Below are 26,069 nucleotides of genomic sequence, written 5' to 3' on the forward strand. Positions count from 1 at the left end.
AGAATGGCACCCCTAGTGTTTAATCTGTATAGTAATGTGCATGTCCACCTACTAAGGTGGTCACTTATGCTTAGCTCCTTCCTTCAACTGTCACCACTACAGGGAGAGAGCTTCAGCAGAAAGGACACATGCCTGAAATGCAATAGGGAGGTACTCCAGCTGAAAGGACACTCCCCCAGAGTTGCCAGACTGAATAGAATATAGCAGAGCAACTGGAGCAGTGAATGTGGAGATCTCTGGATCCATGTGAGGTACAGGGCTGGTTCTAGCTTTGTTAGAAAGAGGTTGGCATGTACTATATGATGTCTGATCTTCATTTTTTACATCAGTCGTGGCATAACCCCTTTTAAGGGTGAAATAACGCTCAACAGATTTGATGGAGAAATTTATGTGAATGTTCCAATTTTTTGAATGGGAAAGGAGACCCTAATGAGAATATCATTGCTTTTTTTTTTTTTTTTACAATATATACATATATATATATATATATATATATATATATATATATATATATAAAACCACTGATATAAATATCAGTTGTTTTCTAGTCACCCTCCTCACAGGTACAGTAGGGCAAGGATAAAAGGAGCAGAGTGACAGAGGCTAGTTCTTCATTTTAACACAACCTTAGGTTGCCGGTAGCAATATTTTATCTATTGCTTTGCCAAACATAACAGTTGTGTGGAAACCAGTGGAAAGATTATTTATTGTGCTCAGATGTGTACAAAATATTAGTTACTTTATGGGGGAATAACAGGAAACTGGCGAGAGTCCACTTCCTAAATTCATGGAGCTTCTTAAATCTGCCAGTTCAGTACCTTGGACAGCACATGAACAGTTGACTAACATCTTATCATGGAGCACTCATACAGTATCTTTATGGCAGGCTTACTGCAGTAATGTAGTATGCTGTATAATTGGGTAATGATAGATATGGGGTAGAGCAATATGTATGATCTTCATATCTTTATCACATGCCTACTGTAATAATTTCACATATAGATGGGTTAAAAGTAGTTAGCCATTATGTAGATACATACACACATGTACCTTTTACCTATTTATCTGTCTATTATCTATCTATCTATCTATCTATCTATATTATCTATCTATCTATATTATCTATCTCATATTTATCTATCTATACATATATCCTCTATCTAGCTATTTATCTACAGTATCTATAGATCTATCTACCTATAATCTATCAATCAATCACTTCACAGATGTGACTCCTTGCACTACCACTTCATTTTCTCTGTTATCTGCCTATCTATCTATCTATCTATCTATCTATAGATCTATCTATCTACCAACCACTTCACGGTTGCATCTTCCTGTGCTACCTCTTCATTTTCTCTATTATCTATCTATCTATCTATCTATCTATCTATCTATCTACCACTTCACGGTTGCGTCTTCCTGTGCTACCTCTTCATTTTCTCTATTATCTATCTATCTATCTATCTATCTATCTATCAATCTATCTACCAACCACTTCACGGTTGCATCTTCCCGTGCTACCTTTCATTTTCTCTATTATCTATCTATCTATCTATCTATCTATCTATCTATCTATCTATCAATCTATCAATCTATCTACCAACCACTTCACGGTTGCATCTTCCTGTGCTACCTTTCATTTTCTCTATTATCTATCTATCTATCTATCTATCTATCTATCTATCTATCTATCTATCTATCTATCTATCTATCTACCAACCACTTCACGGTTGCATCTTCCTGTGCTACCGTTCATTTTCTCTATTATCTATCTATCAATCTATCAATCTATCTACCAACCACTTCACGGTTGCGTCTTCCTGTGCTACCTTTCATTTTCTCTATTATCTATCTATCTATCTATCTATCTATCTATCTATCTATCTATCTACCAACCACTTCACGGTTGTGTCTTCCTGTGCTACCTTTCATTTTCTCTATTATCTATCTATCTATCTACCAACCACTCGGTTGCGTCTTCCTGTGCTACCTCTTCATTTTCTCTACTATCTATCTATCTATCTCCCAACCACTTCACTGTTGAGTCTTCCTGTGCTACCTCTTCATTTTCTCTATTATCTATCTAGCTATCTATCTACCACTTCACGGTTGCGTCTTCCTGTGCTACCTCTTCATTTTCTCTCTTCTTTCCTTCTTTTCATCCCATCACTCTGCACATTGAAGGGCTCCTCCTCTTCCCTCCCCTCCCTTCTCACTCTCTCTCAGCCTACAGGCTCCATCTGATTCCTCTCACTTGGCTCCCTGGACCAGCAGCCATGGCTGATATGAAGACAGGCGTGTTTGCTAAAAATGTCCAGAAAAAGCTCAGCAGGGCTCAGGAAAAGGTAAGTGCTCACAAAGATACCTGTCACCTGGTTAACTAGCAACCTGGCCTGCCTAGTAACAGATGAGAAACCCTACTACCCCCTGAGCTGAGCCTGCAGCATCCCCGGCATGTCAGTGCCAAGCAGGCCCTGGTGTATGGCATGGGATCAGCCCTATTAATGGAGATGCAGGGTGGGAGAGGTGCCTTCTAAGCCTTTGATTGTTCCAGTTCCCAGCTTGCAGCCCTTCTGGTGTCAGTGTAGTGTCACGTTGAAGGGGGAGGGAGTGTCTGTGTGTGTAGCTCTCTGGGCACTCAAGGGTTACACGGAATGCAGCAGCAGGGGCTAGGGGAATATATTGCAAGACTGCACTAGTAGCAATGGTGGGAGGGGGTGCATGGTGCAGCCTCACAAGGTCGAGGTGCTGCATAACTGCATGGACAGGACTGCAAAGCCAGCAATGTCCCAGCATCCTTATTACTTGCTGCTAGCAGATATTTGAGGGGTGAATTCACGTATGATCAGTGATCTGCCGTAGGTTTCCTCTCTTGTGGTCGTCCCAATTCAGAAAATGTTGACTGCAGCATTTTTCAGTGGACTAGTTGACAGGTCCTGGCTGTGCCTATAGGTCCTGGCTGTGCCCCGATTAACCCTATAGAGCACCGGAAGGGTCATTGGGTGCATCACATCTGGCTTTTGCCACCTGGTGTGGCTTTGGATCACTGGACATATATGAATACATAGCTAGTAATATGACATATAGAAAAATAGTGATATAGTGATAGTGGGCATGTTCAACCACATGTACACTTGGAATATGACATACATTATTTAGAGATAGATAGGTATGACATAGATAGATAGATATGACATAGATAGATATGACATAGATAGATAGATAGATAGATAGATAGATAGATAGATAGATATGAGATAGATAGATAGATAGATAGATATAATATAGATAGATAGATAGATAGATAGATAGATAGATAGATATGACATAGATAGATAGATAGATAGATAGATAGATAGATATGAGGTATATAGATAGATAGATATGAGATCGGTAGATAGATAGATATGAGATAGATAGATAGATAGATAGATATGAGATAGATAGATAGATAGATAGATAGATAGATAGATATGAGATAGATAGATAGATATGAGATAGATAGACAGGTAGAAGATAGATATGACACAGATTTACATAGATAGATATGAGATAGATAGACAGGTAGAAGATAGATATGACACAGATTTAGGCTACTTTCACACTAGCGTTCGATCGGATCCGTTCTGAACGGAACCGATCATAATAATGCAGACGGAGGCTCCGTTCAGAACGGATCCGTCTGCATTATTTTGGCATATAAAAGCTAAGTGTGAAAATAGCCTCGGACGGATCCGTCCAGACTTTCAATGTAAAGTCAATGGGGGACGGATCCGCTTGAAGATTGAGCCATATTGTGGCATCTTCAAACGGATCCGTCCCCATTGACTTACATTGTAAGTCTGGACGGATCCGCACGCCTCCGCACGGCCAGGCGGACACCCGAACGCAGCAAGCAGCGTTCAGCTGTCCGCCTGTCCGTGCGGAGGCGAGCGGAGCGGAGGCTGAACGCCGCCAGACTGATGCAGTCTGAGCGGATCCGCATCCATTCAGACTGCATCAGGGCTGGACGGAAGCGTTCGGGTCCGCTCGTGAGCCCCTTCAAACGGAGCTCACGAGCGGACAGCCGAACGCTAGTGTGAAAGTAGCCTTACATAGATAGATAGATATTAGATAGATATGATATAGATAGATATGAGATAGATAGATCTATCTGTCATATATCTATTGATCTATATATTCATACATCTGTATTAGGTATCTGTTGAGGTCTCATTTCTTTTAATTGCCAGCATATAATATTGTACATTTTGCTTTATTATGCGATTAATAAATCATATTGGACAGAACGCCTCGTACCGTATTTGTATACTGCGCCTTGTAACTTGTGCAGTAAGTTCCTGACCTACAGTAGATATAAGGTAAGGCTTTATGAAGGTGCAGCAGCAGACACTGGCGCTGTACTATACATTGTAGCGTCTTGTGTCACTAAGGGCTTTTTATTTTGGGCCTTTGAATTGTTGACTGGGAGGAAATTTAGGCCAAATGGCAGCACAATGGGCGAGTGCTGCTGTAGAAAGATTACATCTGTCATTGTGATTTGTTGAGGCAGATAAACAATCTGCTGTCACTTGTCCCCTCCCCCACACATGCACATGTTCAATGCAGTAAGAGGATTGTGTCCCTGTTAACCTTATCACTGCTGGCAGTGCTGTCACTGTGCTAGGCACAGTCACTGATCAACTCCACGGAATCCAGTGTCAGCTCCAGTTTCAGGACTTCACATGATTGGGGGAATTTGCAGTTCATGTATAAGAGGAACCCTAAAGGGGTTGTCCACCTTTTATTTAGTGATGGCCTATCCTTAGGTTAGGCCATCACTGATCGTTGGGTCTCACACCCCTTCAGCAGTAGCTCCAGCTCCAAAGCTATTGAGGAACAGCTGATCAGTACGGGGTGCGAGATGTAAGACCCAACGATCAGTGATGGCCTAACCTAAGGATAGGCCATACTAAATAAAAGGGAATATATTTTTTATGTTCTGCTACTTCCTGGAAATTTGTTAAATCTCTTCATATATTCTATAGAAATTCCCTTTGAACATTAGTTGTTTTTTCTTCTGGATAAGGGTCCATTCACAAATCCGTGTGTGTTTTGCAGATCCATGGATCCACAAAACACGGACAACGGCAATGTGTGTTTCGCATTTTGTGGACCGCACATCGCCGGCACTATAAAAGAATATACCTAATCTTGTCCGCAATTGCGAACAAGAATAGGACATGTTCTATTTTTTTCAGGAACGGAATTGCAGACCCAAAAGTGTGGGTCCGCATTTCCGGATACGGGCAGCACATCATGCAGCCCCATAGAAATGAATGGGTCCGCAATTCTGTTCCGCAAAATGCGGAACAGAATTGCGGATGTGTGAATGGACCCTAACTTTATATATAACTTGAAGGGAACATATCACCTTGTGCACACAGTCTATCTGTGGACAGCATGTTATAGAGCAGGAGGAGCTGAGCAGATTGATATGTAGTTTTCTGGGAAAATTCAATATACTGAATTTTCCACTTTATAAGATGCACCTGATGATAAGAAGCACAGGTTTTTGAGGAGGAAAATAAGAAAAAAAAATTTTTGAACCAAAACGTGTGCTTTTGGTGGGTTTTGAACTAATGGTGGTCTGCGGATGACACTATTATGGGAGATCTGTGGATGACACTGATATTGGGGCATCTGTGGATGCTGCATTGTTATGGGGATCTGTGGATGACACTGTTATGGGGGATCTGTGTGCAACATGCCTGTCTGTAGGTCTGTAGGGGAGAACACGTGAGGTTCACGGTGGGCTGAAGGGTACAACAGTTCATCAGGTACTCACGGTTAGCAGATGCCTCCCTGGGCCAACAGTGCAGTGAAGGGGAGATCAGCACAGGAATTCTCCGGGGCACACTCTGATATGAGGGACACAGACCAGATGGTGCTGAGGTGCCCTTGGTAGTAACTTGACTTTATGTGCTTATGGCTAGGTCCCGTGAGTCATAACGCCAGTACCGTTGTGGTACAACAATGGTGAGAGTAGTAGTTGAATTAAGGAGTAAGACAGCAGTTGAATCCAACTTACAACTTTTGCTGTTTTGCTGGTTCTCAGTAGCAATGACATTCACAGATTACACAGTCTCTCTTGTATGCAGAGGTAATAAATTGTAATCCCAGGTAACAGGCTTCTTGTAGATAAAAACTTTAGATTAAAGTTCAGTTACTTTAGTGGAAATCCAACTGGCTGGTATCTTGCTCCTTGCCTTATTCTAATCCCCGAAACTGTGGTTTCTGATCCTTCCTTCCACATAAGTGACATAACAGATTCACTTTTCTGTCTTCTATATGCCGGTAAGGCTGCCTGAAGCTAGATTGTCCTACACCAAATTCAAAGGAGCCCATAAGCCTGATAAGATGGCTGTTATCTATACACCACCACAATGGATTTGAATGAAAAATGAAACAAACAAGATGTGCTTTAACTGCAGACTGTCAGCTTTAATTTGAGGGTATTTACATCCAAATCAGGTGAACGGTGTAGGAATTACAACAGTTTGCATATGTGCCTCCCACTTGTTAAGGGACCAAAAGTAATGGGACAATTGGCTTCTCGGCCGTTCCATGGCCAGGTGTGTGTTATTCCCTTATTATCCCAATTACAATGAGCAGATAAAAGGTCCAGAGTTCATTTCAAGTGTGCTATTTGCATTTGGAATCTGAATCTGTTGCTGAGCTGTCACTATTAGTGAAGCAAGCCATCATTAGGCTGAAAAAAACAAAACAAACCCATCAGAGAGATAGCAAAAACTTTAGGCGTGGCCAAAACAACTGTTTGGAACATTCTTAAAAAGAAGGAACGCATCGGTGAGCTCAGCAACACCAAAAGACCCGGAAGACCATGTAAAACAACTGTGGTGGATGACCGAAGAATTCTTTCCCTGGTGAAGAAAACACCTTTCACAACAGTTGGCCAGATCAAGAACACTCTCCAGGAGGTAGGTGTATGTGTGTCAAAGTCAACAATCAAGAGAGGACTTCACCAGAGTGAATACAGAGGGTTCACCACATGATGTAAACCATTGGTGAGCCTCAAAAACAGGAAGGCCAGATAAGAGTTTGCCAAACAACTTCTAAAAAAGCCCAAAGCATACTGCAAAAGCAACCAAAGAGTTTTTTTAAGGGAAAGAAGTGGAATGTTATGCAATGGCCAAGTTAATCACCTGACCTGAATCCGATTGAGCATACATTTCACTTGCTGAAGACAAAACTAAAGGGAAAATGGTCCAAGAACAAGCAGGAACTGAAGACAGTTGCAGTAGAGGCCAGAGATGAATTGTCTGGTGATGTCTATGCGTTCCAGACTTTGGGCTGTAATTGACTGCAAAGGATTTGCAACCAAGTATTGAAAAGTGAAAGTTTGAGTTATGATTATTATTATGTCCCATTACTTTTAGTCCCTTAACAAGTGGGAAGCACATATGTAAACTGTTGTAATTCCTACACCGTTCACCTGATTTGGATGTAAATACTCTCAAATTAAAGCTGACAGTCTGCAGTTAAAACACATCTTGTTTGTTTCATTTTAAATTGATTGTGGTGGTGTATAGAGCCAAAAATGTTAGAATTTTGTCGATGTCCCAATATTTATGGACCTGACTGTATATAGCATCTTATGCTGGTCCCCTCTGTCTTTTCTCATGTCCCTGTGTAAATGGTGACCCCCATTACACCAGGCCCCGCTCACAGCAGTCTTCACATGTAAAGTCTATTCATGTAATCTTTAAGCAGTGGCTCTGGTTTGTTGAACTACCCTAATCGTCTGTATACTCACTATCAAATCAGCGGGCAGGCCAGCAGCATAACGTCACTCACTCCGTCACTCTCCTGCTCCATCAGCTTCATTAATGAAGTGGGAGGAGCATGACGGAGTGAGTGGCGTTACACTGCCGGCCTGCCCGCCGCTTTGATAGTGAGTACTACTACAGATGATTAGGGTAGTTTAACAAAGCAGAGCTACTGGTTGAGGATTACATGAATAGACTTTACATATGAAGACTGCTGTGAGCGGGGGCCGGTGTAATGGAGTACAGTGACTGCACCACAGCAGTTGCCGGCCCCCAGCCCCTCCTTCCACCCCGCATGATAGAGGTACACTGTAACTGATGCATTGCAGGCCGCACTGTGCAGCATAGCCGCTGGCAATATATCAGTGCCAGCAATGTAAAAATTGTACCATTCGCTTTATAAGATGCACTGCCATTTCCCCCCCACCACTTTTTTGGGGGGGAAGTGCGTCTTATAAAGCGAATAATACAGTAGCTGGTATTTCATTCATGTAAATCCATGCTTTTCTGTGCTTAGTAGTCATGTGGATAGTTCTACTTAGTGATTGGACTTTCATTTATGACTCTGTATATAGAGAAGAAAGCAGGACCGCCCACTGGACTCCTAAGCTGAAAAAGTATACCACCACCAATATCTCTAAATCAAACTGCCTAATAGTAAATCTGTCAGAGCTCAGCTTTCATTTTTTCATAGCCCTGTAGAAACTCAAAGCTGAGCTCTGATTGGTTGCTATGGACAACTAAGACAGATTTACTATTAGGCAGTTTGATTTGGAGATATTGGAAGCAGGCTACTCAGCGCCTCCTGTTTTATAACATGGTGCCTGCAGATTGTATTGCACTTCATGTTGACAGTGACCCTATATAGTATATAAGCCATGCTATACCTGGGTGTATTCCCATCTCTTACTGTTTGTCTTCTGTGTCCAGGCTTGGATCCGTCTTCAAATGCTTTCAGTACACTTGCGTTTTTCCGGATCCGGCGTGTAATTCCGGCAAGTGGAGTACACGCTGAATCCGGACAACGCAAGTGTGAAAGAGGCCTTAGGCTACTTTCACACTAGCGTTCGACCGGATCCGTTCTGAACGGATCTGATCATAATAATGCAGACGGAGGCTCCGTTCAGAACGGATCCGTCTGCATTATTTTTAGCATATAACAGCTAAGTGTGAAAATAGCCTCGTACGGATCCGTCCAGACTTTCAATGTAAAGTCAATGGGGGACGGATCCGCCTGAAGATTGAGCCATATTGTGGCATCTTCAAACGGATCCGTCCCCATTGACTTACATTGTAAGTCTGGGCGGATCCGCACGGATCCGCACGCCTCCGCACGGCCAGGCGGACACCCGAACGCTGCAAGCAGCGTTCAGCTGTCCGCCTGGCCGTGCGGAGGCGAGCGGAGCGGAGGCTGAACGCCGCCAGACTGACGCAGTCTGAGCGGATCCGCTCCATTCAGACTGCATCAGGGCTGGACGGCTGCGTTCGGGTCCGCTCGTGAGCTCCTTCAAACGGAGCTCACGAGCGGACCGACGAACGCTAGTGTGAAAGTAGCCATAGTATGCTATTCCTGAGTCTAGAAGATCATGGTGAACAGTGCAGTAGGTCCTATTGAAATGCTGTGCCTGTTTCTCAGTCTTCCATTGAAAAAGGAGCCTTTGTACTATGAAGGGTATCATTCCCATAATACTTTTGTATATATTAACGCAAAAGTATTCAACATCACATAGTTTTAGTTCTGGCTTACACAGTACTGCGTGATTCTTCCTACACATTAAGATCAGAGCAGGAAATTGTTACAATAAATTGAATATTTTTCACATATGGATCAGTCGTGTTGAGCGAAGCGAGGCATTCAGAATGGAATTTGGTTTGAAGTTTATATAAATCTGAATTTCCTTACGCTTCATGGTAATGAATCAGGTTTTCCTAGAATGGAGGCTGCATGTGTTACAAAGCGAAACTAATTGTAGATGAGACAAGCCCAGGAACACGAGATAACCCATAATTCAGTACAGCCAGCCAATCCACAGGTAGTCATCCCCCTATGATGTCACAGCGCTATAAAACCCTAATCCCGTGTGGTGTGGCATGGCAAGTGCTCATGCGCTAGGGACAGTATTGCGGAAAACGATTAATAGAAGAATTCAATACCAATAAGATGGATGCCTTTATTATTCCAGTGTCAGTGTGTGTGTCAACCAATACCATCCAGTCAGCACCCCTTAGGGTCACCCCTTACCATTAGTGTTGAGCGAATTGAAGTTCACAAAGTGTACTTTGATCAGAATTTTAGGGAAAATTCAATTTGAAGCGAACTTATTCGTGCTTCGTGGTAATGAATCAATTATCCCTAACATGGCGGTAAAAATAAAAATTCATACTCACCTCATCCATTTGCTCGTGAAGAGTCTGCCACGGCCATCTTGATTGAAGATCCAGAGCGAAATCTGGTGTGTGGTGATGTATGACATCACCACATACCGTGTGAGATTTCGCGAAGGATCTTCAATCAAGATTACTTCGGTGGACTCTTTTCGAGCAAATGGATAATGTGATTATTTTTATTTCATTATTTATTATTTTTTTAACAGATTAACCCCAGACAGCCCTCAATGGTCATCTTGGATGCCATGATCAGCTATGAAAGTGGCATCTAAGGGGTTCAATGATGGGGGGCAGCACCATTGCCATTCCCCATGATTGTGCCTGCTACTCGGAAAGAATTGTGCTTTATGACTTTTTGAAATTCGGCTAAACAAATCCAAGTTATGAGAACTTTGCTCATCTCTAATGAGCATCCACATCTTTTTCTGGCTTTACTTCCTAAAAAAGTCAGCAAGGTGCAGAGAGAGGAGGAGATGGATGTTCCTGATGACATGTTCTCATCAATATTAGATGATGTGGAAAAGGAGGAAAAGCAGATGGCAATTAGGGCCCTCACCTAACCAGCCAAACCCCATACCAACAACAGCCCCTGTTTAAAGGTGCATTAAAGGTGCCGCATGGCCATTAACAATGAAGAAAGACTATACAGTGCGGTCTTCATCATTAAATGAAAGACAGCTGCACGCTAATTGGCTGTGAGGTTCTTCACCGCAGCATGGCTGAAACCAACCAGCTCTGTGTGGCCATACCCTAAGGCAGAGTGGCATGGGTATACCAGATTTATAGCGATTCGTGATGAACTTCGGCATAGCTGCCAAATCGAAATTTTCTAAACTTTGGTCATCTCTAATTATCAGTAAACAATACAGTTTGTAGGTAGTCTACAGAATTGCATTGTAGATCCCAATGTGTGAAATGTATAGTTAACTCCTATGTTATAGAGCTAGAAATTAATCAGCTATGACAGTAGCATTGTTAATATTCATATATCCATCATGAAATTTCCCATGAGCTTATTGGAAATCACATGTCATTATACCAATGGTGTATAATAATTTATATAAAAAAATAGAATAAGCAGCACTCCAGACCCCAATTTGGGGGTAGTAAACCGATAAAAAAGGGCTGGTAAATAAGTGGTGCCCGTGGATGGAGATCCTGGCTGGGGGACCCGCCAAGAAGCAATATGTAGAAATCCACAGCAAAAGCCGGTTACTTTATTTATATAAGCAGCATAAAGATAGCTATCTTTATGCTGCTTATATAAATAAAATAACCAGATTTTTCACATAAATGGACGAGTGCTGTGGATTTCTACATATTAATGATTTATATAGCCATTACCCTGGTCTGGATACAGACTAGCAGAAAATAGAAATGTACGTGTGGCTGCATAATGGAGAAATAAGACGTTAAAGCCCCATGTATGCTCGCTCTGCATGAGTAGCCTGACCATCTGCATGCAGTGTCATTTAATACAACTCATTAGATAGCGGCTTTCTTTCTTCACCTTCAGACTTGAACTATATCAGATTGCTGTAGCAAATATTCATGGCAGCAGGCGTCATTTAAATAATTTCAGTTGATTAGTTGGTCATGTAATACAGAGAGTTATAGCTAGAGTGAGTATTTCTATTTTCTTTGCCATATAGAGGGGGTCCCAGGTGGAAAACACATAATTATGATGTCCATATGCTATGATACACCATATGAGACATGAGACAACTGCATAAAGCCTGTATCCACCTTTGCAATTATTTTCTATTATTCTACAATAAAAATAAAAAAATGAAGCAAGTTTGCAAACTGGCAGGATTAAAAGGACAAGCATATTTTTTAACTCAATATTCATAAAATAATTTTTGTCTGCTTTCCTTTTTCATTTCGGGAGTAGTATGTCATTGAAAATTAAATGCAAAATATTGTCATTCTGAAGCAATCAACACAGAGAGATAAAACTCCTATATAGATAGGGATCCCATTATTAGTTTACTTCTGCTGTAGAAGAAAGACGTTATCTGTTAGTAAAATTGTAGATTTGTTGAATTAGGATAACAGTGTGAGATGTTTTGTTATCCTGTTATTATGTGTTTTGATAGATCTAGATGAAGATGCACACAGATGAGCATTGCACTTATCAGTGCATTGTGTGATGCTCTATTGAGTCACTCATTACCTCCCTCTCTAATTACAATGAATAATCTGAGTAAGAAAGTGAACTGAGGCTGTTTGATGTTTAAACATAAGAGGACGTTTAGAGTCAATACAGGAAGTAGAATACATGGAATAACTTCAAAAACTATATGCAATGAACATCTGTCTGTTTTTTGATATATTGAATAATCACATATAGGTTCTTAACAGGTCATACAAAACGTAATTATGGTAGTGTCCCTTTAAGACTACAGCTCATATGCAGGCACACTTTATTTAAAACCCTTCTGTCAGCATGACAAATCTTTTTACCCCAGGCAAACTGCCTTTTAAGATTGACCATGCTTGTTAAAACAATATCTTTATTTTGTCAGTATGTTGAACTGCTGATATCTGTTTTTATTTATATGCAAATGAGCACCAAGGGGCCGGACTGAGTTCTTGGAGCACTACTTTTGTAATGCCCTTGTGCTCTGCACACTCCCCCTCCCCTTGATTGACAAGCATAGAGGGGTTTAATCGGGATGATCATGCTGACAAAATTCTCTTTAATGACATTGTAGTTACAGGAAAGTGACTAACCCCGTCTAGTCTGATCCTGAAGTCAGTTCTTGCTACCATAGTTTGGGGAGGACAGAAGCTTATGACTGCAGCATCAGACTACACAGGGTTTGTTCGTAGTCTGTAATCATAGAGACACATTGTTCTGCCTACCAATAGTAGACTTAAAATGGTAGAAGATGTTAATGACCTATCCTCAGCGAAGCTGTCTTACATTTTGAATCGGCGGTGGATGCAATCCACCACCAGCACAAGGGCTTATTAAGACCGGCATCTAAAACCCCAACCTCAATAAATGTGCCCCAAATTGTTTAAATACTGTAGCTCTAAGTTGAATTCTATTTTTATTGTACTCATTATAAAATATATGTTCATGTTTATAGTCACTTGTACAAGCTGTCGTCCTACAGTTTACTCGATATCAGATTGGTGGAGGTCTGACTCACGGCACCCCTGCCGATAGGCTGTTAATAGGGGTCACAGCACTTGTGTGAGGGCTGCTTCCTCTTCAACTTTACCTGCCTGCCGTGTCCTTTGCATCAGCAGTGCAGTGTGAGGCCTTGTTCACATTTCCGTTTTTCACTGATGTGTAATGGGTCAGTGAAAAAGAAAGGATGTCAAACGGACATGGAAATGTGAACAAGGCATATTTACAACTGCTTGTCCCAGTCACATAAATGGCATGCAGCCAATGTAATTACACTGCACCGCTCCTGCAAAGGAGATGCTGGGCACCACAACCACTTCAACAGCTAAATGGTGGGGGTGCCGGGCATCGGACCACTACCGATCTGATGTTGATGACCTGTCATGAAGATAGATCAGCAATATTAAGCCACTGCACTACCCTTTACTGTAACCCAGTGGGCAGCCAAATATCACCCTTACTTAATGCATTTCTGTCTATGAACCCCACAAATGGGGAAGCTAAGAGAAGTGGTAATGGTTCTTGTTATGTTGCCAATATAACTGTACAGTAGATGACTAGTTAGTAGCTACATACAAGCCAACTTTTATTTGAAAGGCTGTGAAATGATGTGATGATCCTGGTGAAATTTCCTTTGAGATGATCTATAGTCCAGTTCAGTAGTCCAATAAACTTTGAATAGAGCAACGATGCATGTGTCACCCATTCAGAAGGAGGATACAGGAACGTAGTTGCTGTGATCAGTGGGGGTCCTGCAGATGGAACTCCATAGAACAGGCACTTGACATTCAGTGACATGACCTTTAAATAGGAATCATTATACTGTCTTAGGCCTCATGTGGGACCGATCCACGTTTTTTGCAGCTCATGCTGAAAGCACATGGATGTCACCTGTGTGCTGTCCGAATCCATGCAGCCATATCTCTGTCCACAAAAAAAAAAAATGGAACATGTCCTATTCTTGCCATTTTACAAACAAAAATAGGCATTTTTAAAATAGGGTGGGACATGCAGGATGGGAAAGTGTGTGACGCACATGGCCGGTATCTGTGATTTGCGGATCCCCACTTTGTGGACCACAAAATATATATGATCATGTGTATGAGGCATTAACATGAGAAAAGTTCACCGTTTACAAAGTTTTATTCATCTCTAATAAGCAGTGGAAGTCAAAGTGGAGGCAGTAAATTAGTAGTTACAAATTATCAGTAAGTAGCTTATTTAATTCTAGATAAATTTTACTTATTTTATGAATTTTTGGGCATAAAATTATTTCACTAAATAATTTTTCTATGTCAGTTGTAATGCAAAATATTTCGTAATTTGGCTTCTGTCGCATACTATTGATAATGAATGAAAAAAAGGATGATGTAAGTAGAACCTTTGGCCTGTATGATGCTTCTGAACCAGTATGTTCAGGGTCCAGGCAGTATAATTGTTAAACAAATTTAGTGTCATGACCACTGGTAGAGAATACACAAAATTTCAGTGCAAGTGCGCATCATTGATTCATTGCAATCACCACCCGTGCAACATGAATGGTAACTCTTATTAAATATGTTAAAAGGTAAAAACAGTCAATGCTTATGACCAACAAAGAAAGCATTAAAGGCTATGAACACCTTCAGGGGCAATTTTTTTAATCATTGCATTGTACTTGTTTTGTGCTAAAGAAAAATCAGTTTTTAATGGGTTTTTACTAAAAATGTTCAAGAATTTCCGTTCTGCAGTCCTAAGTTTCAGTATATCTGCAAACTGTCTTACTTTCTGTTTTATATTGAGTCCATCAGACAGCAGCTCTGGCAGCTCATGCGTAACCCTTATCTCTGAACTCCTAACAGCTCATAAACACTAATTTAAGCCATATTCATATCAGGCTGGTAAGGGTTTAGCTACAATTTTTAGGCCACACCGAGTACAATGGAATGATATAAAAAAATGTTTGTTCTGGTCGCTAATCTTCCTTCTAGCTGGTGATTGTGGGGGTGCTGAGTGCTTGACTCCCACAGATCTGATGTTGATGACCTATCCATGGATATGACATCATTAGGAACTCCTGAAAACCCCTTTAGGTATGGTCAGAAGTGCTCCTTCTCATGTCATTTGGCTTAGCCCAGCTATGCATAAAGATGAGAGCAATAGGGTTTCATAGAATTGGAAATATCAGAAAGCATTTATCCCAACCTGCAGCAGAGTGAGTGTCGGCACTATTTTGGTTGTCTGCTTTAGTTGAAAGCTATTCTGTCTTTCTCTATGCCACGGCTGTAACTGACTCACGGCATTTGAAGATGTATATCAATACAAGGCTAAACAGTAATTATAAAGCTATTGCAGCATGTAGTATATTAATAAACCATACATAAATCAACTCAGTTGTCCAGGAGATATATTAATTTCCCAGAGGCCGATGTGCTGCTGACCACAGGACATAGTGCCCTGGGCTGTGGTTTACATTTAGAGCCTGATTGCTGTAGCTGCTTGGTAATAACATTCAATTCTACCTCTGGTATAATTTATTATCAAATGAGAAAATATGTAAATACTTGTATTTTTTTCTATTATACATAGTCTGTCCATATTATCATTCTCTAGATATTATTGCTTGTTTTTTTTTTTTTTCAATTCCTTTCAATGTCTGTAATCATGTAGGGTCGAGAGACATGCAGCGTGGGATAGCTATAGCCGGTGTGGGGTCCTGGGTGGTGTACTAGCTAAACATCAACTAATATAGTACAAAAGTGGAGCTATAGTATATGAAATAATTTTTCTCTAATTATCTGCTGTAACTATTATAATCAAATAATACTGTTCTTCTAATGTATATTTAAGCTTAATTTCTTTCCTATGTGTAAAAACCATAAAAAATAAAACCTTGCATTCTATCATTAACAATTTTGCATATTGTGTAGTTCCTGGCGGAGGAGATGCAATGAATAGATAAAGCCATGTCTAGGGCAAGCCAAGGAGTTAGACAAGCTGTCTGAAGCAAAATGTTCAAGGCTGTTAAATTAGTTATATAGCTGAGGCAGGTAGTCTGTGACTGGAGATAAGAGTGTATAGCAAATGCCTTTCCTCCCATTACTTATAGGCACCAATGTTGTGTGAAATGACTTTACATACATATGGTAGTGCAGCTCAGTCCCATTCACTTTAGTGGAGTTAGGCTGAAGTACCAGACCAACCCCCTGGATAGAAGTTGTCCTGTTTCAAGAAGAAAGCAGCTATGTTTTTCTAATCTTGGACAACCCCTTAATTGTTATAGTGCGGACCCTAGCATAGCCTTTTAACAACATAAAATTAAATAAATAGGTATGTCACCACACGTGCATCCTGTGGTAAATGAATCAGGATTACATTTTTTTTATTAACTTACTGACTAAATAATCTCCTTCTTACCATCTGCTTTGGTTGGGGTGGGATTTCTGGTAAGAGGTCCCTAAAACGGTCCATGCAGGAAGAGCAGCATTCACTGGTTACTACTGCTGGAGTTGTGAGGAAGAATAGTATTTGATTGCCTGTCACCAGATGCCTCAGCACGTTGTCATCAAAACCTATGACCTCATCAAGAATTGTGAATTTTCTGTTTCTGCATCAATCAAGGACAGGGTATAGGGTAAAATAGTAAATACCTTACTGTCTTTTCTATAAATTGATAGTATGATAGGTCTAGCTGTCATTGGATCACAGCTAACAAATACACTGCCCGTCCAAAAAATAAGTCGCTACCAAAAATATTTAGTTGGACCGCCTTTAGCTTTGATTACGGCACGCATTCACTGTGGCATTATTTCGATAATCTTCTGCAATGTCACAAGATTTATTTCCATCCAGTGTTGCATGAATTTTTCACCAATATCCTACATTAATGATGGTCTGATTGCAAAGCCTTCTCCAGCCCATCCCAAAGATTGTCATTGGGGTTAAGGTCTGGACTCTGTGGTGGCCAATCCATGTGTGAAAATGATGTCTCATGCTCCCTGAACCACTCTTTCACAATTTGAGCCCGATGAATCCTGGCATTGTCATCTTAGGAATATGCCCATGCCATCAGGGAAGAAAAAATCCATTGATGGAATAACCTGGCCATTCAGTATGTTCAGGTAGTCAGCTGACCTCATTCTTTAAGCACATATCCTTCCAGTTTTTTATAATGCGTTGGACAGTTCTTAATACAATTTTAGTCGTTTCTGCAATCTCCTTAGATGTTTTCTCTGCTTGCATGCCAATGATTTGACCCTTCTCAAACAGACTAATATCTTTTCCACGTGTCTTTTGACATGATTGTTTAAAGGGTTGCTATCATCAGAAATTCTGTTATGTAGCTGGCTATTAGCGATGTGCTAATGTCAGCAGTACATAACAGTGTTCTTTATACTTTTGTCCCTGCCGCCGTTCTCCGGAAAAACACACTTTTAAAATATGCTAATGAGCCTCTAGGTGCTATGAGGGCATTGATTCAGCACCTAGAGGCTCAGTCTACTAACCATTTATCCTGCCCAGGTTCTCTGTTTAGCCTGCCATGCTGCTCTTGAGTGACATCCGAGTTAGCTGGATTGCTGAAGAAATCCTGCGCCTGCGCTGTCCACTTCTGTATTCGATGCAGGCACAGTGAGTGAGGAGAGCGTCCTTCACTCACTGCACCTGCGCCGAATACAGAAGTGGACGGTGCAGGCGCAGGATTTCTTCAGCGATCCAGATAACTCGGACGTCACTCAAGAGGAGTGTGGCGGGCTAAACGTTAAGACGGCACATTTAAAGCTAAAAAGGTTGGGAATTAACCTGATTGTCCAGGCAGTGCATTCTAAAGAGCTGGTGCAGCTCGAGAAAAGTCTTGATAATGGAAGTAAGAGGTTCGAATTATGGGGAATGGTAATTTTAGATCATTTTGGGGAAAGAAGTATGCCTTCTCCTCTGCCATGCCTGTCTTCAGGTCTGGGGGTATGGGAAAAGTGTATGCCACCATGAGATAGAGCAGATAGGGAAGCACTGTTTTAATTAGTGTTAAGCGATTTGTTTGAAAACTTTGTTTACAATATCTCCTCCGTAGCATGCTAAAATGTATGGGCTCCACTGAGGCTTTGAAAATCATGGGGAAAATAACGTTACACTATGACGTTACACTTCAGTTGATAACGTTACACTTCATGCACATAAATTACTATTTCAAAATCCAAATCTGAACTTGGCTTTGTTAATAAGATTTTGAAACTATAACTTATATGAGCATAACCAAAGTGTAACGCCGTTGACAGGAGACTAATCAAGTCTTGCGTTATTTGCAGCAAGATTTTCAAGGCCTCAGTGGAGACCATACATTTTAGCGTGCAACAGAGGAGATATCGTAAACAATGTTTTCAAACTAATCGGGTTCCGATAGAGCAATCCAAACCCAATTCGCTCAAGCCTAGTCATAATGTTTAAGCCAAGTTTGTGTGAAGGCTAGCAAGTTGAGAGATTTTGAAAGGAAAAAGTAACACGGATAGTGGGGAGTTTGTTGCACACCGACTAAAAAAAACCCCAGCATTTAAAAGAGATAGGCGAATATGTACAGTGGATATTAATCATATTTTCAGGGTTTCTCTGTGTAGCAGGTGAGAAGCTGAAATAAGTAGAAGAAGGTCAACCAGGATTTGGTGAGTTGTCACCTGCAGCTTTTTGCCAGAGAATAGAAAAATACAGCACAAGGTTGAATGATTTGTGAGTGTGTTGTTTATGCTGTACCATGAAGAAAGATGGGCAAGACAATGTAAGTATATGTGAACTGTACACGGGTGAAGGAAAGAGGGAGGGATTGATGTGAATAGAAGGGACAAAGGGTGGAAGTTATAGATGAATTTGAAGGTAAACAGCAGCAACAATGAAAAAACAAGCAGTTAATAAGGTAAGACAAACTGCAACATACCTGACCAATAAACAACTTTGTGTAGCTGGCATAGCATCCCTGACTCCTTCCCTGACTAACTGCCATGATTGAGTGATGACCTGTATGCACAGAAAAGTAGTGCTTTAGCCTAGAAAGCAAGCAGCAATGGGGAGGACTGAGCTCAGCAAAGAAAGAAGCAGGGGGTAAAAAGGGGTGATATCAAGTCAACCCCTTTAACTGAAATAATATATAGGATTTTTCTAATCATAGACATTTATTTAATATGGCTTAAATATCTGATGGGTTGGGTCCAATCTCTGGGTTCCTCACCTATTAGGAGAACTGGAGTCTCCTGACTTCTGTTCCCAGCATGTGATGCGGCCCTCTGGATTGAATAGAGAGGGGACTATGGTTTCCTTCAAGCATGTCTCTAAAGCCAAACTATAAAGCATTTATTCTCATAGCATTGCAATGTTATCTTTTATGTGTATTGAGCTAGACGATGCATTTGTAAGATTCTATTTATTGAAATCAGAATTTGAGAGCCATGAGCGTATCATACATTCAGTCTGATTAGATGGACACTGCTGACTAATTAAATGCAGCAACAAATAAGTTCTACTCTAGCTGTGATCATGCCCTCTAAGTGAAATGCCTGACACTAATGTAACCAGTGATGATTTTAATTAAAATTTTATTACAGCCACGATCAAGAGTAACAAAGTCTTTTTTACAGAGCTGAACTTTTATATTGTATTAATTTAATTGCAAACTAACTTACAAACTTAACTTAAAAGTCGAACAGTGAAATAATAAAAGTACTTCCAAATGAATGAATCTAAATAATTAAAGAAAAATATGACCAGCGAGCCGCTTGAGACGAAAGGGATATAAAGAAACAGGGGGATAGGAGGGAAAGTGGTAATAGTAACAAATGGATGGATAATCCCGGGATCAGTGGTTAGATAATTCTTTCAGATTTTCTTGAATATTTGTTCTTCTAACAAGACATACTCAGACACTCATGGATTACTAGCGGGGAGGGTATCCATTCTTTCAGTCCTTCAAGTGTCCTGTGCACCAACAGGATTGAATGATAGCAGCAGGCTGGGTGATACAGCGGTGAAGTGAGCTGTGGCCTTTATTCGCTTTTGTATATGAAATTTAAATATTTTATATTTACAGTATATACACTACATGTGTTGTCCAAAAGCATGTTGAAATCCCTTAAAATAAATGGGTTCAGCCATTTGACCCTCGCCTATATCCAACAAGGGTACAAAACATGTATACATCCATGTGAAGACCATAATTAGCATTAAAGTTAAATGTGATTTTCAATGTGGTAGTGTAATTTCTAGATACGTAATGTTCAGTGTCTACAGCTTCAGCTGCTTCATTCAATGATAAGTACCATTATATCAAGTGAAAATACCTAAACAATAGCTCAGCTGCTAAGTGGTAGTCACACAAGCAAAGTCAACACAAAAGCTGATTGTCAGAATCTTAAAGACCTGTCCCCTCTCTGTTTTAGTAACTATTTGCATTCCTTATGTAATAATAATTCTGGAGCATATATCCTTATGACTCTATGTTGTGCCTTTCCTTTATTATTCCTGCTAGAATTTATGAATGAATGACTAGCAGTCTGCAGTAAGGGTTAAATTGGGGGTTACCAGCTTTGGGGGGGGGGGGGGGCAGGCTGTGCAGGGACACCCCCCCCCCCACCAAAAAAAAATATAAAAAAATAACTGGTAACACCCATCTGGATCTTTGTTGCAGACGGCTAGTAATCCATTCATAACTTCTAGGAGGAACAATAAAGGAATGGCACATGATAGAGTCATAAGAATAGACGCTCCAAAATTACATGGAATGCAAGTAGTTGCTAAAACAGACATGTTAAGTTACAGGTCCTCTTTAAATGGTGTTGTCCCTTCTCATTCTTAGGCCTCTTTCACACGGGTGAGATTTCCACACGGGTGCAATGCGTGAGGTGAACGCATTGCACCTGCACTGAATCCGGACCCATTCCTTTCTATGGCGCTGTTCACATGAGCGGTGATTTTCACGCTTTAGTTGTGCGTTGCATGAAAATTGCAGCATGCTCTATTTTGTGAGTTTTTCACGCAACAGAGGCCCCATAGAAGTGAATGGGGCTGCGTGAAAATCGCAAGCATCCGCAAGCAAGTGAAGATGCGGTGCGATTTTCACACATGGTTGCTAGGAGATGATTTTATTATTATTATTATCATTATTATTTTCCCTTATAACAGAATGCTTAGTAAAATAGGGCTGGAGGGGTTAAAAAAAAAAATATGTAACTCACCTTAATCCACTTGTTCGCGCAGCCTGGCTTCTCTTCTTTCTTCTTCTTTAATGTGCAGGAGGAAAGGGACCTGTGGTGATGTCAATGCGCTCATCACATGGTCCGTCACATGATCAATAGCCGTAGTGATGGATCATTGGATGGACCATGTGATAAGTGCAGTGATCTCATCAAAGGTCCTTTACCCAGGTCCTGAAGAAAGAAGAGAAGCCGGACTGCACGAACAAGAGGATTAAGGTGAGTTAAATTATTATTTATTTATTTTTTAACCCCTCTAGCCCGATTTTACTATGCATTCTGTATTAAGAATGCTATTATTTTCCCTTATAACCATGTTATAAGGAAAATAATACAATCTACAGAACACAGATCCCAAGCCTGAACTTCTGTGACGAAGTTTGGGTTTGGGTACCAAACATGCAGATTTTTCTCACGTGCGTGCAAAACGCATTAAAATGTTTTGCACTCGCACGGAAAAATTGTGCATTTTCCCACGACGCACCCGCATCTTATCCGGCCCAAATCCATGACGCCCGTGTGAAAGAGGCCTTAGAGTCTATTGAAGTCATAGAAGGTCAGTCCTCTGTACAGGGTTCCAATATATCAGGCAGAGCAGCAAAAAGCAGACACATGGTCTTCATTTGATTGGGTGTCATGCTATAAACCGTTTCCCACTCTACTCTTCATATTGAGTCTGTTGATGTATAGGACACCATCAATGGATTCTTAAGTACCGAAAATTTGTATGAAGTGATGAATCACACTGACACAACGAAAAATTCATCAAATCCATGTGTCAGTTTTTTTGGTCTGCGACGGTGCAAATGTTTGCATAAGTGACATTTTTAGCAACATTTGAATCTTTTTGTCATGGCATGTTGACAAAAATGTGGGGCTTGGTGAAATTGGTTAAGCCTCCTTAGACATATTTATCATATGGTAGCTGGTAGAAATCTCTGTTTGCGGTGCACGGACAGCAGAAGATACATCTGGCTCAATTCATGCCACTGGACTTTTTACTGGTGAAAGAGCAATCTTAGTAAATCTGCTAATTTTTATTTTTTTTTAAGAAAGAAAGTGTTCTGCCCAAATTCCTATTAATTACTGTAAATTTGGTGGTTGATGAACTATTCTCTGGAGCTGGTTTTCATAATTTGTGCTAGACCCCAGTATCTATATGCCTAATGTGTAATACTGATACATTGCTATCTAGTTCAAGTCTCCTGGTGCCTAGTTTCTCAACATGTTGCACATGTACTCCAGTGGGTACATGCCAGGTTATTAGGGGGTACATACATTGCTTTCATGCTGTGCTTTCAATTGGTGCAGCACGGTGGTGGGGAGTCAGGACTTTATTAATAGGAGGACTCACTGGCTCGCGCTGCGTACTGAACAGTTCCAGTGCATGTATGTTATAGCACTGTAATACTGGTGACAAATTCTCTTTAAAAAAAATGGTCAAAATTTTAAAAAATATGTATTCCTTTTATTGTTTGTAATTTTATGTCTTAATGTCTTTTATGCTGTTTTTGTTCCTATGTTTACGACTGCTCAGAGTGCATAACGATGGATATAATTATTGTCTAAATTTGAAATGACATAAGATCATAAATAAGCAAAAGCATATGTCCATTCAATCTGTCTTTCCAATTAGTAGGGGAAAAAACTGAAAACATAACCTGCATGCTTGTTATCTCTAGGCCGTCATCACTGAACTGTGACATACCTTAATGGGAATGTATTATGCATTTAACTCTTGTTTCATAAAGGGAGATCTGTCACTAATATACAGTTGCAAGAAAAAGTATGTGAACCCTTTGGAATGATATGGATTTCTGCACAAATTGGTCATAAAATGTGATCTGATCTTCATCTAAGTCACAACAATAGACAATCACAGTCTGCTTAAACTAATAACACACAAAGAATTAAATGTTACCATGTTTTTATTGAACACACCATGTAAACATTCACAGTGCAGGTGGAAAACGTATGTGAACCCTTGGATTTAATAACTGGTTGAACCTCCTTTGGCGGCAATAACTTCAACCAAACGTTTCCTGTAGTTGCAGATCAGACATGCACAAAGGTCAGGAGTAATTCTTGAGCATTCCTCTTTACAGAACGGTTGGGCCACTCCAGAAGGCATATTTTCTTCTGTTCAAAGTGGACCTTTCACCTGGTAAAACATTGTTAACTAAGTATCATGACATATACAGCGGCGACCAGGGATCTCACTGCACTTACTATCATCCCTGGGCGTCGCTCTGCTCTCCCGTTATGTCCTCCGGTATGTTCGGTTATAGTAGGAGGAGACTGCCCTTGTTCTGATGGGCGTCTCCTCCTCCTAGGCTGTAGCACTGGCCAATCGCAGCGCAGAGCTCACAGCCTGGGAGAAAAAAAACTCCCAGGCTGTGAGCTCTGCGCTGCGATTGGCCAGCGCTACAGCCTAGGAGGAGGAGATGCCCAGCAGAACAAGGGCAGACTCCGCCTACTATAACCAAGTCCCCTAAGTCTCCGCCTACTATAACCAAGTGAGCAAAGATACCGGAGGACTAGAGTTGAGCGAACACCTGGATGTTCGGGTTCGAGAAGTTCGGCCGAACATCCCGGAAATGTTCGGGTTCGGGATCCGAACCCGATCCGAACTTCGTCCCGAACCCGAACCCCATTGAAGTCAATGGGGACCCGAACTTTTCGGCACTAAAAAGGCTGTAAAACAGCCCAGGAAAGAGCTAGAGGGCTGCAAAAGGCAGCAACATGTAGGTAAATCCCCTGCAAACAAATGTGGATAGGGAAATTAATTAAAATAAAAATTAAATAAATAAAAATTAACCAAAATCAATTGGAGAGAGGTTCCATAGCAGAGAATCTGGCTTCCCGTCACCCACCACTGGAACAGTCCATTCTCAGATATTTAGGCCCCGGCACCCAGGCAGAGGAGAGAGGTCCCGTAACAGAGAATCTGTCTTCATGTCAGCAGAGAATTAGTCTGCATGTCATAGCAGAGAATGAGGCTTCACGTCAGCCACCACTGCAACAGTCCATTGGCATATATTTAGGCCCAGCACCCAGGCAGAGGAGGGAGGTCCCGTAACAGAGAATCTGTCTTCATGTCAGCAGAGAATTAGTCTGCATGTCATAGCAGAGAATGAGGCTTCACGTCAGCCACCACTGCAACAGTCCATTGGCATATATTTAGGCCCAGCACACACACAGGCAGAGGAGAGAGGTCCCGTAACAGAGAATCTGGCTTCATGTCAGCAGAGAATCAGTCTGCATGTCATAGCAGAGAATGAGGCTTCACGTCAGCCACCACTGCAACAGTCCATTGGCATATATTTAGGCCCAGCACACACACAGGCAGAGGAGAGAGGTCCCGTAACAGAGAATCTGGCTTCATGTCAGCAGAGAATCAGTCTGCATGTCATAGCAGAGAATGAGGCTTCACGTCAGCCACCACTGCAACAGTCCATTGGCATATATTTAGGCCCAGCACCCAGGCAGAGGAGGGAGGTCCCGTAACAGAGAATCTGTCTTCATGTCAGCAGAGAATTAGTCTGCATGTCATAGCAGAGAATGAGGCTTCACGTCAGCCACCACTGCAACAGTCCATTGGCATATATTTAGGCCCAGCACACACACAGGCAGAGGAGAGAGGTCCCGTAACAGAGAATCTGGCTTCATGTCAGCAGAGAATCAGTCTGCATGTCATAGCAGAGAATGAGGCTTCACGTCAGCCACCACTGCAACAGTCCATTGGCATATATTTAGGCCCAGCACACACACAGGCAGAGGAGAGAGGTCCCGTAACAGAGAATCTGGCTTCATGTCAGCAGAGAATCAGTCTGCATGTCATAGCAGAGAATGAGGCTTCACGTCAGCCACCACTGCAACAGTCCATTGGCATATATTTAGGCCCAGCACCCAGGCAGAGGAGGGAGGTCCCGTAACAGAGAATCTGTCTTCATGTCAGCAGAGAATTAGTCTGCATGTCATAGCAGAGAATGAGGCTTCACGTCAGCCACCACTGCAACAGTCCATTGGCATATATTTAGGCCCAGCACACACACAGGCAGAGGAGAGAGGTCCCGTAACAGAGAATCTGGCTTCATGTCAGCAGAGAATCAGTCTGCATGTCATAGCAGAGAATGAGGCTTCACGTCACCCACCACTGCAACAGTCCATTGGCATATATTTAGGCCTAGCACACAGGCAGAGCAGAGAGGTCCCGTAACAGACAATCTGGCTTCATGTCAGCAGAGAATCAGTCTGCATGTCATAGCAGAGAATGAGGCTTCACGTCACCCACCACTGCAACAGTCCATTGGCATATATTTAGGCCTAGCACACAGGCAGAGCAGAGAGGTCCCGTAACAGACAATCTGGCTTCATGACAGCAGAGAATTAGTCTGCATGTCATAGCAGAGAATGAGGCTTCACGTCAGCCACCACTGCAACAGTCCATTGGCATATATTTAGGCCCAGCACCCAGGCAGAGGAGAGAGGTCCCGT

At 41.5% G+C, this 26,069-nt stretch overlaps 1 protein-coding gene across 1 annotated transcript in view; it reads left to right on the forward strand.

The window, feature by feature from the left end:
* The first annotated feature begins 2,279 nt into the window (after positions 1 to 2,279).
* AMPH (amphiphysin) overlaps positions 2,280 to 26,069 on the forward strand; it is a 301,192-nt gene continuing 277,402 nt past the window's right edge. The window contains 1 exon segment of the mRNA XM_044294372.1: positions 2,280 to 2,348. Coding sequence (XP_044150307.1) covers positions 2,280 to 2,348 — 69 coding nt within the window.

The sequence above is a fragment of the Bufo gargarizans genome, chromosome 5, assembly GCF_014858855.1.
Source record: "Bufo gargarizans isolate SCDJY-AF-19 chromosome 5, ASM1485885v1, whole genome shotgun sequence".
Lineage (NCBI taxonomy): Eukaryota > Metazoa > Chordata > Amphibia > Anura > Bufonidae > Bufo > Bufo gargarizans.